General features: G+C 34.3%; 3 protein-coding genes across 3 annotated transcripts; 1 reads left to right on the top strand and 2 right to left on the bottom strand.

Annotated features, from left to right (window-relative positions):
- Positions 1-4,174: 4,174 nt before the first annotated feature.
- LOC146949855 (uncharacterized) lies at positions 4,175-5,612 on the top strand. Its single transcript, XM_085745870.1, has 2 exons — positions 4,175-4,888; positions 5,015-5,612. Exons 1-2 carry the CDS (start codon positions 4,264-4,266, stop codon positions 5,410-5,412), a joined length of 1,023 nt encoding a protein of 340 aa, XP_085601996.1. The 5' UTR covers positions 4,175-4,263; the 3' UTR covers positions 5,413-5,612.
- Positions 5,613-6,722: 1,110 nt separating this feature from the next.
- On the bottom strand, positions 6,723-9,422 carry LOC146949856 (uncharacterized). The gene is made up of 3 exons (XM_085745880.1): positions 9,204-9,422; positions 8,990-9,047; positions 6,723-7,123 (listed from the first exon to the last, which is right to left on the bottom strand). Exons 1-3 carry the CDS (start codon positions 9,292-9,294, stop codon positions 6,961-6,963), a joined length of 312 nt encoding a protein of 103 aa, XP_085602006.1. The 5' UTR covers positions 9,295-9,422; the 3' UTR covers positions 6,723-6,960.
- A 996-nt stretch (positions 9,423-10,418) lies between these two features.
- On the bottom strand, positions 10,419-15,995 carry LOC146949857 (plant/protein, putative (DUF3411)). Its single transcript, XM_085745881.1, has 8 exons — positions 15,505-15,995; positions 12,937-13,101; positions 12,706-12,798; positions 12,514-12,629; positions 11,964-12,062; positions 11,570-11,875; positions 11,262-11,426; positions 10,419-10,979 (listed from the first exon to the last, which is right to left on the bottom strand). The coding sequence occupies exons 1-8, from the start codon at positions 15,850-15,852 to the stop codon at positions 10,691-10,693; spliced, it is 1,581 nt and encodes a 526-aa protein (XP_085602007.1). The 5' UTR covers positions 15,853-15,995; the 3' UTR covers positions 10,419-10,690.
- Between the last annotated feature and the right edge of the window lie 379 nt (positions 15,996-16,374).

The raw sequence follows: 16,374 nt of genomic DNA on the forward strand, positions 1-16,374 counted from the left end.
CACTAGGTTGTTTCTCAGAGTCTCTCCTTCCTCATATGTACGACAACGTGTGAAACTGGATGTCCTTCTTCAATGCAACTTGTTCTTCCTTGACGCATGGAGCTAAGATGCACTTCAAAGACTTGGTTGTTCTCATAGGACACATGGTAAATCATGAAGCACTTGACAAGGAGTACACAACAAGTTGAATTGCATTGCCGAGTCAAGGGTGAGATTGACATGGTTAAGTCGAGTTAGGCTTGAACCGAATGGTCATGCAAGTGTTGAGCAGGGCTTGGTTGATTGAGGTGAACTGGGCATGACATGAATGGTCAAGTTAGGACCTGATTGGTTGAGGTGAGTTAGGCAAGATCTCAATGGTCAAACTAATGCTAAGTAGGACCTAGCTGATTAAAGTGAGTTAGTCATGACATGAATTGTCTAACTGGTGTTGATGAGTATAAGATGATTGGTTGAGTGAGGTAGACATGACTTGAATGGTTAAATTAGTGTTGAGTATGACTTGACTGGTCAAACCAAAATATTAGAGGCCATGTGGTATAGTCGTCCATATCAGTCCACCGAACCTATTAGAGGCCATGTGGTATAGTCGTCCATATCAGTCCGCCGAGTCTCAAACATATTAAGGCATAGACATTAGCTCTTTGTCAGGTCGGCATGTACCAATCGAGTTTGTTGCAAAGAAACAAAGTCACAAGTGCAAGGGGTTGGATTCTCGATGCATTGTGGATTATGATGTCTAGTTTCCTCCTAATTGCATTGAAAAAACATGCTTTGCATGAATTGTTTTTTGCGAGCCCGTTCGTCTTTGCATTAATTAATTTGTTGATATAATATATCTTCCTCGTTCACATTTCCATTCGCCAAATCAATACGATAACGATATCTGACTTTGGTGCAATACAAGAGATAAAATCATTATAAAGAAACAAAAATATACTATAAGAGATAAATTTTACAACTATCATCAACTCCTATGGTCGTGGTGCTTGCTTGATGGTATGACACAACTCTCAAATCAAATGCAACCACATATATGAAAGTGTGCATGTGTCGCATTCGATCAAATTGATAATAATGTCTTGTTTTGGTAAGTGAAACAGGAAATCCAGTGGGCCCAAGTGTAATTTGTCTATGGTAGGCGTTTGGGGAAGATTATTATTAACCATTCATTATACGCTATCGCTTTTGACCGTGTAAACTATAGTGTCACACATGCATGTCAGTGTCCCTTATCACCCTGCTTATATTTTTTCAATGCAAGGGATTAGATTAGGAATGGCTTTCGTCGACATAACTTTACGTGTTTAAAAAACTTAATTGATACATACGGGTAGACTAGCTAGAAGGAACTTAAACTGTTCACCTTATAATAAACATGCAATATATTTTATCAATGTTAATGCAAAAGAAGCATATATATTTTGATGTTCAACAAAGTTATCATCTCAATTAACTTGATAAATGTTTGCACGTGTTTTAATAATATTCATAGGAAAAAATACTACTAATGTTACTCATCAGAGTAACCTCAATGTGATATATATTATATTAATGGACAAAGGAAAAGGATTATATATTTAACTTGCATAGCACGAAATTAGCTCTTTAGGTTGTATAAAGAAATAGATCATGATTATCTCCACTTGAAAAGAAAAAAAACATTGAGAAAATTTGTGGAGATCAACGGTTAAGATCTCCACATTATTTTCACAAGTAAATTTTTTTCAATAGAAAAAAGTAATGAAATCATATGGAAAAATTGTACATAGTTCGACTGATTTGAGTTAAGGGTTAAAGAAATAGAAAGTTTTCAAAGATACATGTTCGAATTAACTTGGTGAAGGATAATGTATATAGTAGCATAACTAGATAGATCATTTGATAGTTCAACTCTATTTAATTTATGGTTAAAGATATTGAAGAGTTATTAAAGATCAGTGTTTATGTCCTGGCTAAATAATATACACGCACTAAAACAACTAAAAACTAAGTTTTATCTATAAAAAAAAAAAAAATCTTTGAAGAGTTTTGTTGATGAAACCATTAATTAATAAATAAAGAAAATTAAATCGAAAAATTATTTAATATTGTGAATTTTTAAATAGTACTCAGATTTTTTAAATAATTTGGTATATCATCTTATAATTTTATAAGAAAAGTAATTTATATGTCATTTTTTTCCTCTTGTTTTCCAGTAGATTCTTTTCATCAAAAATAATTTTATTTGAAGCATGTCAGGTATTATGTGGGTATCTTTAAGCCAAAACTCAATTATTTCGCCGCATTGTGAGCGTCTAGTCCCTTCAACTAGATCCAACCTCTGTTGGTCGTTTTTATATTTTTTCAATCAGTCAAAATAATTAATGACACTATTTGTTGATATTGTGAAAATAATACATAAAATGAGTTTTTTTTTTTCTTTTTAAGCAAAATTCGAGTGCAGATACGTCACTTTCTACCCAAGACAACCCAACTATATATGATTTGGAACTTAAGTGTGAGTGGTTAAGTACAACATCTCTTATAAGTGAAAAAAAATTGAATATATAACAAAGGTGACTCATATGTCCATTGTCTTAAGATTTTGGGTGAAGATGTGGTGTGAAATTTGATTAGAGATCATGAACGTTTAGCTTATTGCCACCAACAAATGGTATCAGAGTGTCATGGTTTGAATTAATGGGAGAGCGGGATCTTAGTGTGGATCATGCTAGTGATATGGTTGATGATTATTTTGAAGTCAAATATGATTGGTTAGTCACATATCAACTAAGAATGAAGAAAATATTGTATATATAAGAAAAACGACTCATAGATGTAATGTTTTAAAATTTAGGATAAAGAGACGATGATGACAAAGTCCCTTACGAGCTTTTGACGTTTAGTTCATTGTCGATCTCGGTGTTTCCCCAAATTTTTGAACAATATATAGAAAAAAGTATAATCTTTGAACAATATTCGATTATCATCTATCATTTGCAACACTAATTAAGTGTATTGATGATAGGGATAAAGATGAAGAGAGGGACTTGACATTGGTCAAAATGCCTTCTCTTTCATTCAATTCAATTGGTCGGTGCGGTGGGCTTATCATGAGTGGACCATATTAAAAGTCAGGCCCGCAAGAGTTGCAATGGTATCCATATTACTTTGCTACCGCTCCATCTTCAACGGTCATATTCTTTGGCCGTTACTTACCCTTTCCCATATTAACTTAATGCCACTTACACCAACCAACTCTCCTCCAACGGAAATCCTCATTACTTAATCAACATTAATCCCTTTATTACTGCACCAATTATCAATTAATTAATAAACTCAGAGAAAAAGATAACAAGAAAGCTATGAAACATCTGGAACTAACATGTGTCTCTCCATAGAATACAAGATTTAATCGATTCATCAAGAGAATTAATAATAAAAAATTTGAGTATGGATAGAGAATTAGAGATAGCATAGCATAGTATAGTAGTACTATTAATAGAAAGCGTGATGATGTTGATATTGATTTGATTTTGCTGCGTTCGATAGCATTAGTGTCTTTTATTGTCACGTCTCATTACAATTTTCTCCATTTAAAATAACTTAGCTCACAAGCTAAGCAAAACAAAACACTAACACTGATCAATTTAATTAACCCTCCATTCACTACCGACTTCAAATTAGTACACTAATAATCAAACTCCAATCCTAATTTGCATTACCAAATTAATCAATCCCACATTTTTTTTTTTATAAACCATATCCTTCGCGCATAAGTGTAGAGACAAATTCTTTTGAGTCTTGTGAGACCTAAATAAACAATAAATTTTTCATTAAAGTTTTAACAATATTGCATGCTCAAGACTAAATTTAAACTCAAGACTTTGATTTCTTTTTTCCAACTCAAGATTTTGGTTAAATTAAAAGAGACCCGCGTCATAAAGCCACACCATTTTAATTTCACTATAGCATTGTTCATAATCATAAAATTAACAAAATTAAAGCATGATAACGAGACTTTACTTCTTTTCAGGAATTAAAAAGAAACTTTATTTTTGTACCAAAGTGGCCATAAATTTTTCCAACTCTTTCTCCCTAATTTTTCCTTTATACGCTTCATCAAACGGTCAACATTTCTCATCACACACACATTATAAATACCCTCTCATCCTTCTCTCACAAACCTTCTAACTCCCCACTCACACTCACAGGAACAAGGTAAGTTCCCGTTAGAACCATAATATCACAACAAAAACAAAAACCCCAAAAAAAAAAATTATGAAAATGAATTCTCTATCTCTGAAAACAGTTCTAATCTCCACTGCAATTCTATCAACAGCAATGGCGCTGAAACTCACAGTTCCAATGGTTTCACATTTCATCCTCAATGAAGCTCCAACCATATGGAACTTCATCCTCTCTTGCTTCACTCCTCCTTACCTTTATCTCCTTCTCAACCTCATCATCCTCACCATCGTCATCACCTCCAAATTCCACAATCATCACCACCATTCCCCGCCGGAGCACCTTCCTTTTGACGCTACATCTTCTCCTGTTCATGTTCCTGTTCAGATCCCTGTGCCGGAGACACTCCAGATCTCTGAAACCGCAACTCTAACGAACTACAACAGCTTCGTCGTTCCAGAAGCTTCTGAAGGATACCGTTATGAACTGAAAACCGATGAAACAGTTGCAGTAAGTAACGAATCTAACGATTCTGTTGCTTACGTCGCCGATGAGATTCCTCCGGTGAAAACAACGGTTAACGGAGTTGAGGACTCTGTTCACGGTTCCATTTTGCAGAAGAATGTACCGTTGCAGTTCGCGTTTAACGATGAGAATGAGAAGCCTCCGATTTCAGCTAGGTCTAGTCACCGGAAAACCGTTAGATCAAGTCCAGAAGGTACTGTCACCGTCTCTCTCTGGTTTTGTAATCGTTTTTTTGTTTCTAATTTTTGAAATTTGAAATTGAAAATAATTATTATTATTGATAAGGAAAAAGAAAACTGAAATTGATTTGTTACTATAGGAGGAAAGGTGAATGCGTTGAGAGTGGCGAAGACGAAGAAGCAAGAAACATTGGAGAGTACATGGAAAACGATAACGGAAGGAAGAGCGATGCCGTTAAACAGGCATTTGAAAAAATCGGAGACGTTTGAATCACAGCCGCGTCGTAACGGAGTGCCGTTAGCTGATTTGAACGGCGGTGCCGGTGGAGGAAGTGGTCCGGTGATGAAGAAATCCGATACGTTTTCCGGTATGGAGAAGAGTGTTTCTCCGGTGAGGAAAGAACCGTCGCTGAGTCAGGACGAGTTGAATCGGCGAGTTGAAGCGTTTATTAACAAGTTCAACGCGGAGATGAGGTTGCAGAGACAAGAATCGTTGAGACAGTATCGGGAGATGGTGAACGGTGGTAGAACTTGCTGACGTGGCAGATTAGTCCAACGGTCATATCTTGCTGATTTGGCAGATTAATCCAACGGTTTGATTTTTTTATGGGGAAATGGGAAATTCAATGGAGATTGGAGATGAGGGTTTGTTTTTATTTTTGTTATGATGTAATTGGTTTGAGACCAAAAAAAAAAAAAAAGAAATATATAAAGGTTTTTGTTATTTTTTGGGGAAAATTATCCAATTTTCTTCAACTGGATTTTTTTGTTCTTTATGATGTTAATAGAGTGATTTGGTTGCTAATGCAACTTTTTCAATTGCTTATAACTTGTTACTATTTATGCTTGGTCTTTGAATGCAAAATAAATGATGCGGGAATTAGAGCTAACTAGAACTAACTATTTTCTTGTAGGTAAAAATAGTAAAGTGTTTATGATATGGTTTTGTTTAAATTGTTTGTGATGTTTAGAATTTAGTGGTTGGTCATTACAACGGTCACTTTTCCTTTTGCAAAGGGGGTGTGTTTCGCATGATATTTGCATGAATGACTATACTCTCTTTTACTAAATATAATTGCTTTGAATTGAATGTCAAATTTCGTTAATTTAATACTCACTCAACCCAATCTAAACCTAATAATAGAGATTTAAAAAAAAATTGCAATGCCAAAGAAATCGAATATTAATGAATGTATTATTATCTTATTCTTTAAATCTAATATCTTATTATATTGGTCAAATTATGAGTATGTTTGTTTTAACTTGAAAAAAAAAAATAGATAGTTAAAATAATCTGGATTTTTTTTCGAGATTTTTAAAAAATCTGAATCTATTTTTGTTTGTTTACTATCATAAAAATCAATATTTAATGTAATGTGATTTAAAGAGATATTTTTAGAGATTTAAATTGATTTTTTTAGAGATTTAATCGATATTTACATAGACTCACAATCAATTTAGCTTTTACATCTTTCTTTTATGAGCTTTTACGTCTTTCTTTTGTCTTACACATAGGTCTTGCATCTAATTTAAACGTCATAATAATCATTTATTTTAAGGACAAAAGTATAGCTCTTAACATGACGAGGGAGTAGGGTTGTACATGGGTCAGATTCAATCCAATATAACATTTCCCTTTTATTAAAGGACAAGATTATCCATGCAACTCCTTTCAAAAAAAAAAAAAAAAAGATTATCCATGCAACTTATCAACATTATTGTTTAAAACAATCTGTTATCATCATTATTGTTTAAACAACCATTATTGAATCTAAGTTTTCCTTAAAAATGGGATGCTTTAGAAATAATTGATTATATGTAAGAATATGCGTAGCCATGATTCGGTGGTAAACCTAAAACAGAGCTGTGGTTTTTCATTTTCAATGAGAAAATAATGAACAAACTTCAAAACACTATCATAATGATAAAGATGCAACAAAAATAAGGAGCTTCAATCTTAAATAACACTTGGCCTAAACAAATAACTGAATTCGTCTAAACTAAATTACAAAGGCTTATATTCAGTGCTTGCAATATAAAGTATCAAAATTTAATGAGTGGTGATATGAGCCATCCAGCAAGTTATTTATTCGTAGAGTGTTTTCGCAGATTGAACTCTACTTTTTTTGTTTTCAGACTTGGAAACTTTCGCGGCAGACTTCTCATTTGCGGATATAGCTTTTGCTATTTTCTTCATCTTTCGAACACTTTTTGATCTCTTCATGGGCCTTCCATTCTGCTTCACCTTCCTGTTTCAGAGCAAAAGCATGCATTTGAAAATGCAGTAAGAATGCAATACTATCATACAGTAACTTTTAAATGTGCGAGATGAGAAGAACTTGAGCATTATTATGTTTTGCAAGTAGATGGAAATCAGGAAGCAGGTAATATGTGTTTACTCCACGACATATTGGACGCACCATAAAGTTTTAAACAATGATGGAACTTGAATCACATTAGAACTCACGAAGTATATTACAGAAGGGAAATCTCCTCTGCGAAAGTATAGAATATTTATTGAAAACTGATGAACAATTCACAGGAGGTTCGAGGAACCTGATAACAAATATCCCATACAACTATTATTATGCAAAATTTTCTCTCTACCAAATTTTCCTATTGATAGACTCCCATCCATCTACTCTTCCTAGCTAACTATTGTCAGTTATAAATATCGACAGTTATGACAAATAACTTCCCCTATTTAACTCTCTATTTGGCTTTCTCCTATCATAGACTCGATTGATATCGGGTTGCCTTGTTCTATCAAACAATCATTCAAGGCAAAAATTCTGATGGACTTCAGATCCAGCGCATGTTATAATTGAGGACATTGGCAACAACTAACAGTTAACATATAACTCATAGGCATGCCCATGACAAAACAGAAGAGCAAAACAAAGCAAGTGTATTCAAAAAAAAAAAAAAAAGTGTCATCAAAATGAGGGACAATGCAGAAAAAGCATTGTACACAATCCATCAACTATGCGAACTGAACTGAAGTATATAAATTTTTGTTAAACAAAATATTGCACTTACAAAATTGATCAGCATTGGTAACATTGTCCATTAGTGAATTGTTCGTATTCTAATTACACAGGCAATTTAGTGATGGAAAGATAATGTTTTCTGCTCTGCTGGGTCTCATAAAACTTGACTCATTAAATGTCTATAGACTTGACTCATAAGAGTTTGTTTAATACAAAAAATATGTTTAAAACATATATGTGCGTAGGATATATTCACCGCCTTCTTTAAAAAATTATAATACTACATCGAATTTGTATTTATAAAGTTCAAAGCAAACCCAAAATACAAGGCAACTACTATTACTAACAAACCACATCTTGCAGTGCACCAAGTGCATGCTTTAAAGAATACCCTTCTTCAAGAACTCAACAGATCAAGTAATCAAAACCAAGTCTAGAACCTAACATCCAGTGCAAAAGTAAATGTGATTGAAGATACAGTTGTTTTGTCCATGCAAAAAAAACTACATTGCCATTGCTACAATGAAGAAATGGCAGTAACGTGTGTACAGTTGAACGCAATTATAGGAGGGAAGAGGGCCCAGATTTCCTATATCACACAGTTAAGTGATCTCAACCGTTCGACAAAGAATGATGACTCATGATCTAACTTCACTACATCGACTCTAAAATACCAACTTAGAATATGAGGAGATATGGCATCATGATGACAATGCCCAATTCAACAACAACATCCAATAATCAGTTGAGTAACTGGACGGTAATTATGTTGCACCAAATCAAACTTATTGGATTAAGGGTATGTCTGAATTAACTATTATTAACGTATTTGAGCTTACCTACCAGCATATTCACATGTGAGATTGTTAATAGAAATAGCTTATTCATAACCACTCATATGGTAGAAGCTGCAAATTAATTTGTTTATCCAAACAAGGCCTGAATTGCAACGATTTGAGAAAATGTTGGTATCATTCTGTTCCATCAACCAAAGCATTAAAAAACTAGGGTTTTAAAACAAGCTCACAACCGCGTTAAACCCCATTTAACTTGTGATTCTCTACAATATCATTATCAAGCATCGCGACGAAGGCTAAAAATATAAGGGCAATAAAGAAAACTTACAAAATGGTAGCACCACCAGCAACCTTGATTTTAGCTCCTGATTCTGATGTATCCATTGCTGCAAATAAACAAAAGTCTCAAAATCTTAAACCACAAAAAAAAAAAAAAAGGAAAATTAAAACAAAACAAAACAAGAGTTCACTATAAGATTAGAAGCAGAGAAATAAAAGTAAAAAAATTGAAATTTTAGTTGTTAATTGAAAAGCGAATATACCTTGAGGTGCTTCGGAAACGATGGTGTCGGTTATGTCCATCGAAACGGCACCGTTTTTGTTCTTCTTGTTTTTGTTCCTGTTTTTCGCCATTGGATTGGAGCGGACGGTGAAGCGGCGCAGAGAAAGGTTTCAAGCTGCTGCTGCTACTATTTTCTCAAATATCGACTGATGGTCTTCTTTTTTTCTTTTTTTACAAAACTCTCAATTTACTTCATTTATTTATATTACTTTTGGTGAGAAACTTTATTTATTTATATTGATATAGTACTTTGGAAAAAAAAATTCCAAGAACATTTTAATGAGACTATTAGAGATATCTTCTAACTTAACTTAAGGTTTCAGGTTCTAACTCATTGTTAGAAATACCACAATGTTAAATCTCTTGAAAAAGAGTTTTGTCACTGATTACAGTTCTATCCAATATAAAAAATTAATTAATATTTTCAGTTACATGCAGATGGTATCTAATCACATCAAAAAAAACATAACATCAAAATAAAGGTCACTAATATTGGTAGAGTTTGCAACATGGCTCTCTCCAAAAAAACGAACTCGAGTTCAATTTCTGAAGTCAGTCAATCCAAAGACATTCCAACCCTCATATATATCACACCATGTAGCAGGTTCAAAGAACTTAAACAGTGGATATATCTTAAAGCGCTTATTGGATCAAAGATCCTAATTACAAAACTTATTACATCCTTAATTTTGATCATTAATTTAATTTGAAAGTTATTGCATCAGTTTGAGATCGTTGAAAATCAAATACACTCAATCGAAAATCCAAAAACCGCTTTTCAATAATTTATTATGCAAACGAATTCAAAAGTGCAAATGTTATTTTTAAGCAAAACCAAAGTGCAAAGTTATACTATTGGTATATACTAGCAGTCACACATGTTAACGATCTCAGAAAGGATAACTATCATTAAAAAAAAGGCATCATAAACTGGTTTTTTTTTTTTTTTTTGGAATATCATATAACTAGTTATTACACACTTCACTTAAAATTTTAGCTTAAAAATCATACTGCAGAAATACATTCATCCGATATATCATCATGTTATAATGTTGGGGAGCACAACTACTATAATTACTTCCTTCAAAAAAAAAAAAACAACTATAATTACTATTCGTCAATTCTTGACAAATTCTAGAATTTAATGTTGTTTAAAGAATTAAATTTCTTAAATCATTATTTATAAATATTTGTGACGAAGAAAAGCTTGCTCTACTTTATTTAAAAGATATTCAAATTCAAAATATATAATACAGAAAAAGAAAAAAAAACATAAATGGGACGATACATGAATCCCTGAAAAAATTCAGTAATAATATTGTAGGTGATGGGGACGGAAAAAATTTGGGTCGCTAGTCAACCCCTCCTAGAGCAGCAGCCAGAAACCACCAAGGACAATACAGCAGTATCAAACGTACTCCAGTAATCAAAAAAATTTGACAATGACTATGTTTACATCCGAAGAATCTAGGCCGATCCTGCAGCAACCTTTTTCCGTACAATCCTTTTTCGACGAGCTTTGGGAGCTGAAGATTCTGCACCAGACACATCTGCATTCCCTTGTTTGATGCCCAAGAGACCAAGCCCAGAAACAACTGCATTCTTTGATATAAACCATTTTGAGGATGATGGTTGTTCTACATTTTCAGAAGTCCTGTTGTAAACTTTCAAGAGTTCATCTGACTGAGCTAGTGGATCTGCCTCAACTCCAAGCCAGGCACGTTTGGAAGTCTCTCCCAGTTGAACGTTTAACACCCTGTAGGACATTTCAAATAAACCCTCAATACATACCACATCAAAATTCAACAATAGTTTATTCCAATACATACAAAACTATTGATAACATTTTCTAAATGGAGTGGTAAAAGAATTCAAATTTGTGTTTGAAGAAGTCAAATGAAGCAAAATCATTGTAAGATTTTTTTTTTTTTTTTGCCAATAAGTATTGTTTCCTTTCAACAGGATAAAGGGTACACATTATAGTAAAGCAAATACTGTCATAAATGCCCAACTTATTTAGTAGGAGGAAAAAGCATACCTGAATGCTGTGCTGAAGAACAATGCAACTCCAATAACATCAAACTGACGAACCATTCCTCTATCAAATCCACATAGCAGTTGATATCTCAGGTTAGCATAGATTCCAAGAAAAGCACCATAGCCAAGTGCATTACTGCTCACAGTTGGAACGGTTACAGATAATCTGCATACAATTCATGCATGGCATGTTCAAAATAAAATTAGAATGTAGCAGTCATAGTTTGACCAACACAAGTAACACTCTAGATCTATTAAATTCAATGCTTGAATGCTATTGAACATAAGCTGGGTTTCGACCCTGCACACCTTCCTTCCTTTTTCTTAGCCAAAGTGTTTGACAATGCACCCTGTACTGCACCCGCGCTTAAACCAACCATGCACAACTCAGCAGCCTTGAACAAAAAGCATTGAACTCTCTTTTGCAGGTCAAATTCCCTAAGAGGATAGCTCATTTCAAATATGTTGTTTGGAAGCTTCTGCAGTGTATTTTGTAAATCAAATTGAAATGTGTTTCCATATGATCGACAAGGAGCAAGGGACCAAACAACAACGGCATTGCATGCTGCTGCAGTGAGGACGTTGATAAGTGCAAGATCCCACTCTTGCTTAATCCTAAAATCAAAATAAAGTTAACAATTATTCAATTTATCAATGACAAACCCCAATAAACTTCCATATCTTTTCAAAATAGACAACACACCTATCTTTCCGATTTGTAAACTCCCACCACACAGAGCAGCCTACCGTAGCAACTTGCTCTAATAGAAACCTATACATGAAAGCAGGGTCTGCAAGCATCCTGTTCAAAATAATTTTATACATGAGAAAATAGTACTAAATACAACAATACACTCCAAAAGGAATATTCATCAATCTCCATCATATTCAAGATTTGATGACAAACTAAATTATCAAGTCTTATCAGACATGAGAGGACATCTATTCAATGTTCACAGGAAGTCAGTTTGACGAATCATATTAAAGTAACCATGAAAGCAAAATATATAGCCCTGTTATACTTTCAGGATAAAACATAGATGAGAACTATGGCTTCTCTCATTAAGATTTTCCTCGGGGGACAATGGTCCTCTCTTCTGTAGCTTCTACTATAGAAAGGTATTTGAACAAAAATTGGAAAATTCATGATTCAGAAGCAAGGACATGGGGTTAAAGTTTGAGATATCAGATTGCCAAATTTTCTTATATCTTAATGAAATATTTGAAGTCAACCGAAACATAATTGAGATTACCTGCCAATGAAAGATCTTGATAGTCCTTGCGGTAGTTTTCTGGAAATAAGCCTACTGGCAGTTGGCCTGGCATTCATTGCTAAGAATTTCACCATTTGGGCTGAGCTAACCAAGCCCTAAAATCATAATTTTAGTTAGTACGCGGCCAAATGCTTTACAACCTAAACAAGCATAAACTGTAAAGTATTGTACCATTTCATAAGCTTGCCGAAATCCAGCGGGCAAATCCATGATAGTCCTTTGCCATTCATTCAACACAGCATCCACAAATTTACGGTCAAATAGCTGCCACAACACAAGGACAAAATGGCGGTCATTCCTTCAGGAGACGTCAAATAAAAGCAAAAAAAAGATAATATAGCAGCGTCTATTTCACATAGGAAATTAAACCTGCAATTTAATAACATAAATGAGATGTCTAACCTCTTGAAGAAGTATGCGTCTTCTAAACAGGCCACCTTCATCTCCCTCATCACCATCATCAAAGTCATCAAAGTAGTCGTCGTCATCACCATTATCATCACCTCCATCACCACCACCATAACTGATTATCTTTCCAATATCTCCACCACCTCCCCCAGTGGCTAGCTGTCAATAAAGCATAAAAAGGAATTCATATATACAAACTACCAAATAAAAAAAACATAAAAAGAATTAACAAAGACTCCAATGGTATGAGTAGCCACAGGTGTGTTGCATACAGTATGGTATTTGATTAAATCTGTACGAGGTTGATACACCATTTGGATTCATAATACATTTTGATATTTTTATTGCTGTGCTTCTAGTATAATTTCTTGCACAACTGAAAATTTCGATACTACTTTGAATTAATACATTTGTCAATTTTGATATCACTTCCGCTTTATTTTTATATTAGCATGCATTATTGTCAGATATTTTTCCTTCCCAATAAGTGGGAATGCTTCAAAGAAATGCTTCCCAGAAATCATTTCACTAATTAAGTATTTCAGTTTTTTACCTCTGGTGCCAAAGGTCCCAGAGAAACAAAGTATAAACATCCTCCCCTTCCCCTCTTTAAAGGTCCTGTGGTTCAGGGGATATTCCTTCCTCTTTCTCATTCTCTAGGACCTCCCTCTTTCCTCTCCCCCTCCCACTTGATGTTCTTTAATTTATATAGCAGTGAAAAGCCTAACAGGGACTTCCTCACCTTCACTTATTTTATCTGCATTGCAAAAATTGGCCTCCCCCCCCCCCCCCCCCCCCCCCCCCCCTACCCCTTCACCGAAATAAGGCACCGCAACCAGAAGTAACAAAATAGGAGCTCAGCTCACAGTTGTGGCCCATTTCTGAACATATCTTCGACAACAAAACAAACTAGCACAAAAACGAACCGCAAACTGCCATGCATGGCCCAGATTATAAATTGTAGTGATGTTGTGCAAAGTAGGTAGCGGGGGCAGGACACTAACAAAAGAAGGAAAATCAAAAAACAGCCAAGTTTCTTTGACAAAATATATTAAAATACAACGGAGGCGCTTATTAAACATGAAGAAACTGAAGTAGTCAATGAGTTAAAAAAAACACATTAATTTTTAAAAAATATATATATTTAATGTTAGCTAACCTTTATAATATATCCTTTTTCTAAAAAAGAAAACTGTTATTTTAAATTAATAAATAAATTACGATCTTGAAACAACTTTTATACATCAAAATATTCAGGACACGTTATTGCTGATGCAGGATTATCACCGATGTAGGCCTAACAAATATTTTCCTACAATATAATTCTTACCGATGGCATTGATGATGCGTGTGATCAAATGATTCAATTAAGGTAATTCCTAAGGCATTATATGTGGTTCTCGCGACAACAAAAGTAGCACAAAACAACAAACGTATTAATGTGAAGACTGGTTGATCCGGACACGATACTTCACACAAGTAATTTCCTAAACAAATCGATACTTCACAAGTAATTTCCTAAACAAACAACCTAATATTTGCATAAAAAAACATTCATTCCTGTTTCATGTCACGAAACCGGCCAACATCATAAGTCTTCACGATTAGCAAGCAACCGCAATTTTACGTGTCCAAGGCAACACGTTTAACTCAACACGTAATCTCCCATAACAGACAGATTCATTTTACGTGTCCAAGGCAACACGTTTAACCCAACATGTAATCTCCCATAACAAACAGATTAATTTTCACATAAAATACATTCAATCAAGTCCAATTTCAGACACCAAAAACACCTTCAGTCTTCTCAATTAGCAACCCATCACAACTGAATGTGTGTTTTCATACGTTTCCAATACAACACATCTTGCATAACACGAATGCAAGCATGCAAACATTTGCACATTTATACAAACACATAATGTGTTGTACAAGCACACTTTTTCATTATTACCGGCGGAAAGTTGGAAAAAAACATGATTGTATTGTATCATACACTATTAAGCAAACCTTTGTAGCACCTACACTTCTGATACCAACACGACACCGACAAATATGATTATACAATTAATTCATTTTTAAATTTTTTACCAGTGTCGTCGACGTGTCTGTGTAAATATGTGTTTGGTGTCTGTATCGGTGCTTCGCAGAAAGGAAAAACGAAATACCGTTTAACAATGATAATTCAATTTCGAAACCAATCCTCAACAAATTATTAAGTACCTTCACTCCAGAATTTTCCTCTATTGTCGCCGTTACATGTGATTACATTCAACTATACCATTTTTTACGAATATAACGACTTGCCAGTGCTTCATAGGTATTATCACTACGTCAATTTCCTAAGCCACTGAAGTTTAATAATCAATTCAAATATTATAATAATTAAAAAAAATCAAATACATGTTCTACTAATCAATTGTAGCGTAAACACAAACAATATAATTCAAGTATTCAATCATTTCTTCAATTCAACAAGAAATAATCATAACAAAAATTGAAAAAATAAAATTAAAACTTAAAACCCTAATTCTAGTGAAGAAAGAAAGAAATATGACAAACCTCAGGCGCAGACTTGTTACTTTGCTGTTGCGATATTTCAAGCTTCGATTTCTCGAGCGTAACGGCACCAAACGCACCGTATTTACCTTTCATAACCGGATTAATGTTACCGGAAGCGGAAGGAGGCGCGGCCGGAGCAGCGAAACACCGTTCAAGCAGCGAGGAACCGGAGGAAATATCGCTGTCGACATCGGCGGGAGAAGCGGACCACGATCGGATAACAAGACGGCGGTGACGGTTACGGAGGAGAGGGAGTTTAGGGAAGGGTTTTGGTGATAAGGTTTTAGAAGGGATGGATGAGTTCATTGGGAGGATTTGCGCTGCTTGAAACAGCGCGTGAGACGACATCGTTTAGGGATGGATAAGAGAATTTTTGAAAGAGAGAAAGTGAAAAACGGTTACTGAGAAATGAAGAACTGAATTGTTGAGAGTGGAGAGGAAGGAGAAGAAGATAGGCCCATAGAGGGATCAACCAACCCAATCCCAAAGAGACTTCTCTATTTTGCTTGCCGGCCCCTTTTATTCATCATTAATTCGTTATTAAGCGGCTAATAAGATAACCTCGTCTGAAACTCACACATTTACAAATCTTGAATTTAAATTTCGGTTAAAGAATTTTTATTCTAACCATATCGATATTTTTTTAGGGTTTAACAATATCGATATTATCAATTGTGAATACATCATTTGAGTTTTTATTTATTCGTTGTTAACCGGCTAATAAGATAATCGTCATCTGAAACTCACACATTTAAAAATCTCGAATTTAAATTTCGGTTAAAGAATTTTTATCTTTATATAATACAAAAGCATAAACCTATGAGGGATAGTACACGTGGCACCTTAGTATTGCCTTGCATTTAATGTTAT

Source organism: Medicago sativa, chromosome 2, assembly GCF_051527215.1.
Source record: "Medicago sativa cultivar Bolivia chromosome 2, Bolivia_mono, whole genome shotgun sequence".
Lineage (NCBI taxonomy): Eukaryota > Viridiplantae > Streptophyta > Magnoliopsida > Fabales > Fabaceae > Medicago > Medicago sativa.

Bases quoted from the DNA above. Each gene is read 5' to 3' on its own strand.
- LOC146949856 (XM_085745880.1), bottom strand. From the start codon at position 9,294: ATGGCGAAAAACAGGAACAAAAACAAGAAGAACAAAAACGGTGCCGTT. The intron at 9,048-9,203 runs GTATATTCGCTT...GTTTATTTGCAG, and splicing joins CGTTTCCGAAGCACCTCAAG to CAATGGATACATCAGAATCA. The intron at 7,124-8,989 runs GTAAGTTTTCTT...GCTCTGAAACAG, and splicing joins GCTGGTGGTGCTACCATTTT to GAAGGTGAAGCAGAATGGAA.
- LOC146949857 (XM_085745881.1), bottom strand. From the start codon at position 15,852: ATGTCGTCTCACGCGCTGTTTCAAGCAGCGCAAATCCTCCCAATGAAC. The intron at 12,063-12,513 runs GTAATCTCAATT...TATTTTGAACAG, and splicing joins TCAAGATCTTTCATTGGCAG to GATGCTTGCAGACCCTGCTT. The intron at 10,980-11,261 runs GTATGCTTTTTC...AATGTCCTACAG, and splicing joins TTCTTCAGCACAGCATTCAG to GGTGTTAAACGTTCAACTGG.
- LOC146949855 (XM_085745870.1), top strand. From the start codon at position 4,264: ATGAAAATGAATTCTCTATCTCTGAAAACAGTTCTAATCTCCACTGCA. The intron at 4,889-5,014 runs GTACTGTCACCG...TTGTTACTATAG, and splicing joins CGTTAGATCAAGTCCAGAAG to GAGGAAAGGTGAATGCGTTG.